General features: G+C 40.4%; 1 protein-coding gene across 2 annotated transcripts in view; it reads left to right on the plus strand.

Moving 5' to 3' along the window:
- Window positions 1-5,718, plus strand: part of MED14 (mediator complex subunit 14) — an 87,929-nt gene that overhangs the window by 1,758 nt on the left and 80,453 nt on the right. For both annotated transcript variants that reach the window (XM_006148886.2, XM_027772029.1), the window contains exon 2: window positions 5,014-5,040. In XM_006148886.2, coding sequence (XP_006148948.1) covers window positions 5,014-5,040 — 27 coding nt within the window. The remainder of the gene's footprint in view (window positions 1-5,013; window positions 5,041-5,718) is intronic.

The raw sequence follows: 5,718 nt of genomic DNA on the forward strand, positions 1-5,718 counted from the left end.
CGTGCTCTTTATCCAGATGCCTACATTTTAGTATCTTTTGAGCATTTCAGCATATCAAGTCTAGAACCAAACTCCTGATTCCACCTAACAGGCCTTCCCCCCCAAATAACCACCCTTTGAAATTCCTGTTTTACCAACAATATGGCCATTTTTGCTCAGGCCAAACATTTCAGAGTAATTCCTGACTCCTCATTGTTCTCATTCTGTACCCAGTACATCCCCAAGTCCTGTCATCTCTGACTTCAAAGTCCAACCTCTACGTAGTACTTCCACTGAGTGGTGGTCCAAGCCACCTAATCCTTTGTTGGTGTTACTCCAGTAGTCTGCTCACTGCTGGTCACTCTACTGCTACGCTTGCCGCTGCCCCTCTACGGTTTCTTCTTAACATAGAATGATCCTTTTAAAAAAAATCATTAATTTTATTATTGTTATTATTTTTTAATTTGACCAGAGAGAGAGAGAGAGAGAGGGAAAATGAGAAAGCAAGCCACCTGGTCTGGGACTCAAACCGTGGTTGCCATGTGAGATTGTCCAGTGCCTTAGCCACCATACCACCTGCTGGTCCCAGAATGATCCTTTTAAAACCTCTGTTCAGAACCATCCAGTGTTTTCCCTTTTTACTTGGGTTTAAAAAAACGTTAATGATCACCTATACAGAGAGATTCCTTAAAATTGATGTTCTAACCCAGGACAGTTTTGAGCATCAAAGGTTAATAGTGTCACAACAACAGGCATAAAGTGAGATTACTTTGGGCAAACCAGGAAATACTGTCATGTTACCTTTACCGTCTATGCCCTCTCTCCATCTCTCTAACTTTCTGTCCTAAAACTTTCATGCCCTAAAACTCTCCTCCCTGCTTATTCTGTTCCAACCATACTACCCTTCTTGATGCTTCTTTTCTTTTCTTTTCTTTTTTTAAGTTTATTTATTCGTTCCATGAAAAGAGAGCCAGGCATCCCTACCAGTGTCTTCTTGCCATGATACTACCCCCAGCCTCAACCAGCCAGGATCACAGGCATGTGTGCATACCTGTCATGCCTAGGGAGACCTTGGGGTGTGAACTCGGGACCTTCCTATGTGGCCTCAGCATTGTAGAGTGTTGCATTACTGCTGCACCAAGGCAGCTGGCCTGTTGGAGTTTCTCGATGATGCCCAGCATACTCCCACCTTAGAGCCTTTGCTCTTCCCCTGGGAATCTGTATGGTTTGCTTTCTCATTACCTTTTGGTCTTTGTTCATCTATAACTTATCAGAAGGACTTTCTTGAACGACCCATAAAATAGTACCCCACCTCTTTATCCTTCTTATTCACTGCTTTATTTTTCTTGATAACACTTATTTATTTCATTTTATTTATTAATTCATTTATTTTAATATGACCAGAGGGAGAGAAAAAGAGAGAGAGAGAAAATGAGAAAGCAAGCTACCAGGTCTGGAACTCGAACCATGGTTGGCCATGTGGGAGTGTCCAGTTCCTCAACCACCACATCACCTGCTGGTTCCCCTTGACAGCACTTATTACCACCTGACATCAGTTTATTTTCTGTCTGCTTCTCCCCAAGACCCTCACGTACACTGAAACAGAAGCTCCATGAGGACAGGGGTTTTTATTTGTTTGCTACTTTCCATGGAGCCTAGAATAATGCCTGGAACACAGGGATTGACTAAATATTTATTGATTTAATATATGAATGAGAGGACAGCAGGTGACGTGGTGGTTAAGGCGCTAGACAGTCCCACATGGTTGACCATGGTTTGAGTCCCAGACCTGGTGACTTGCTTTCTCGCTTTCCCTCTCTCTCTGGTCAAATTAAAGTAAAATAAATGAATAAATAAAGTTAAATAATTCTTTAAAAAGTAATATATGAATGAATGAAATTTTAGAATTGTCATTGCAAATCTGGAGAATTTAATAGGAAAAGTCATTATTGGCCCAGCTTGGTGGTGCAGTCAGTAGCAAACCGAACTGCTACATGGCCAGCCACACCTGAAGATCAGTCGGGTGTGTGCCCAAGATCCTGAAGAGTTGGAGGTCTGGGGGCAAGGGGATTGTAGCCCCACAAGACCTTGTTGCAGGAGCTTCTCTCTCTTTTTCCTCTGGTACTCACACACGTGCTCTCTATTTTGACTAAGATAAAGAAACTTGAAAATCTTACTGTTCCTGATACATATATAAAGTAACTTTTTCATTTTTGATATATAGTAGCCAAACTTAACTGTCTAAGTTCTTCAAGAGTGTATTTTATCTTGTTCCAAGTGGAAACTGTTAGGATTAGCAGTGTTATTACAGCCCCAGTGTTCCAGTTACACTTTGTAAGAGTCTTTAGGGATACAGTTACTTTTTTTCTGCAACATTTGTTGTTTGTTACACTATCGAAGGTGAAAAGGACAGCCTAGACAATTTGTTTTGATTTTACCTCCTGGTGTCTGTTTTTTTTTCCCTTTCTTTTCCTTTTTTTTTTTTTTTTAAAGTTTATTTATTTATCATGAAAGATAAAGACACCAAGACACCCAAGAGCCTTCTAGCCAGTCAGGATCATGGGTGCACCCAGAATGTTAAGGTAGGCCCAGCAACTCAACCCAGGGCCTTGTATGGCTCCAATTTCATGCTGTGGCACTTGACTGTCAGTGTTACCATAGCTAGGCCATCTGGTTTTTTATTTGTTTGTTTGTTCTTTCCCCTCCTACTTGTCTACCCTCCTCTCACCTGACATATACATTCTTTCATCTTAGATCTTAGGGTTTATTTCTGCCTTGACTTTATGAACTTTGGTGCTACTTTTCTTTTTTTTAACCTCTTTTTAATTAAAAACAGAAACTACCAGGATCTTTGTCATGTCAGCTTGTCCTATTGTACTTTGGTGTAAATAAGTTTCTATGCGTTCACTCTTTAGATTTTAAGGCTTTTACTCCAAATAGTGATTTCCATCCACAAAGGAACACAAAACAGATTAGGAGGAGTTGAGGGAAAGGAGAGACAGGTAACAAAGCCAGTCCTTTGTCCCTGAAATGATACCACCTGTGACATGAGATGAGCTTTTTAGGGTCTCTGGAGCATGGGGGAAGAGCTGAACTATCGAATCCTGTTCTTTCTAACCCCAAAGGCTCTACTTTCCTATCTATCATTCTCTCTCTCTCTCTCTCTCTCTCTCGGACAAGGCCTATGGCTTCCCAGAGAATGTTCTCAGGAGCTTTAGTATGCTGAGGAACTTGACAGGGGGGCTGCTTTTATTTGCAGTCTTCTAATAGGGCCTTAATTTCTGCTTCATCCTTCTAGGGCTGCTGGTCCTTCCAGCCACTAACCCCTTCTAGCCCCTGCTAGATGACCATGATCAGAACTCCAGTTTCCATCCCTCTGTGTTCCCTAAGAATAGTAGATAAACCACAAACCAGAACTCATTTTAATAGCCACCCTTTGTACCTTGTACATCTGGAAGTGGTTTTGGAGAGGATTTTTTGGTTTTTGTTTGTTTGCTATAGGGTGTGTGCGCTTGCCAGAAAGACAGAGAGAGACAGAGAGACAGAAAGCGAGAAATCATCCCCCAGGGGGGATGGCCATGCCGCAATCCCTTCTCCTCCAGTCTCCTCTTGGGATCTTGGGCACGCACATGCACCTGGCATGAGTTTAAGCCACCAGGTCCAGGACTCGAACCGCAGTCGACTGCGTGGGAGTCCAGCAACATAGCCATTGCGCTAACTGCTGGTCCCTGAAGTGGTTTTAATGTTTCTGTTTCCATGGCTCGCAGGTGGGAGAAGAGGATCTAAGTGACTGGGTATGCTTTAAGAATTGATTAGATGTGGGGGAGTGTGATAGTTGTTCAGGCCATCAAATCTTGGACCATGAGATAATAATACAGTGATTCAGGAGAAAGATCAGGGCCTTTTTAAGAATCAATGGATGAAAAAAAAGAGTGTTAATTAAGCGATAATTTACCAGGGAAAAAGTTGCCATTGGTTAGTAGCTATCAGTATTGGAAAACTAGCACAAAGTTAATCAAAACCCTACTGGAATTGTGTAAAAGTAATACAGATTTTTTCATCTAACCACCATACAACATCCTAATTAACTGTCAAACTTGACTGACACTGGGTTTTTGTGTGCTTAGCTTCTAGCTTTGCCCATCATAACAACAACAACAACAAATAATAATAATTCTTCCAGATAACAAAATTGGAAAACTAGCACAAAGTTAATCAAAACCCTACTGGAATTGTGTAAAAGTAATACAGATTTTTTCATCTAACCACCATACAACATCCTAATTAACTGTCAAACTTGACTGACACTGGGTTTTTGTGTGCTTAGCTTCTAGCTTTGCCCATCATAACAACAACAACAACAAATAATAATAATTCTTGCAGATAACAAAATGTGGAAGAATTATTGCTTGGAAGCAAGGTAGCCATTGGATATGCAGATGCTGGCAACCAAGTATTGAATAGTATTCCTGCACTGTGACCATTTGTGTCTTAAATTTTCTCTGTGATAGAGTATGCTAATGTAAAACTTGGGCTTTTGAAAATTTTTACATTAGTTTAAAAATTTGCTATAGGGTGTGTGTGCTCGCTGGAGACAGAGCAGAAAGGTGAGAAAGCACCATTTGGGGGGTGGCTACACTGCAACCCCTTCTCCTCTATTCTCCTCTTAGGAGTTAATGCATGCACACATGTGCCCGGCGTGTTTTTCAAGCCACCGAGTCCAAGACTTGAACCATGCAGTTGACCACCTTGGATCCAGCCGCCTTAATCACCGTGTCACCAGCACGTTCAGACTTTGGCTTTTTAAATGCTGGAGGCTCATGCAATACTCTTTGAAGCATTTTGAATGGAGAAAAATGTTCTTTGGTTGCTTTCTCCCTTAAAAAACGAGTATGTAGCCACATGAGCCTGTGTGAGCTATTTACCCAGTTTTTCTGAAACAATAAATTTAATAAAATCAAAATAAGGACCATTACCACATTTAAATGAATATCTGTATATATTTAATCAACGTCTTTCTTTTTTCCTTCTTAGACTGCCAAGGAAATCCGATGTGGAAAGGTATGGAAAAAACCTTAAATCTGTCTGTTTATTTACCTATCTATAGTGTGTGTGTCTGAGAGGGGGAAGGTATTTGTGGCATAGGTCTGCAGACTGGAAACCTGGGCCCAAAGAATCTAAGGTGATTTTTTACACCATGTGTTTAGGGGGCCCTGGAAATGTAATTTTCTCATCTATAGCAATACTTGATGTGAAAATAGTTCTAGACCTCTGTTCTATAAACTTTTATTGAATGATTGACCAGGTCCAATCCCTGAAAGGGGTAAAAAGATAGTACACGATGCAAGAAACTGAGGAACAGACTGGCTTTAGAAAGTTGAATGCTAAGTTACCATGTGCTATAATGATGCTATTTAATATCTTTAGAGAATTGACATTTGCCTGTTGTTTGTGCTGTTTTAGAGTTGAGAAAACTTTGGCTCAGGAGTTTGGGGCTTAAAATGTAACTAAATATTAGTATAAGTCAAGCATCCCTAATCTGAAAATCCAAAAGTTTTTCAGTGCTGACATGACACCATTAGAGAAAAATTCGAAGGGTGACAGGAATTTTGTGATGGATTGCAGTCAAAATGCTGCAGTATAAAAATGTTGTATAAAATTAGCTTTATAAAGACTATGAATATAAAGTATATATGAAACCTTTTTTTTTTTTTTTGAGAGGATTTTGCTATAGGGCGT

Source organism: Tupaia chinensis, unplaced genomic scaffold (assembly GCF_000334495.1).
Source record: "Tupaia chinensis unplaced genomic scaffold, TupChi_1.0 Scaffold000248_2, whole genome shotgun sequence".
Classification (NCBI taxonomy): domain Eukaryota; kingdom Metazoa; phylum Chordata; class Mammalia; order Scandentia; family Tupaiidae; genus Tupaia; species Tupaia belangeri.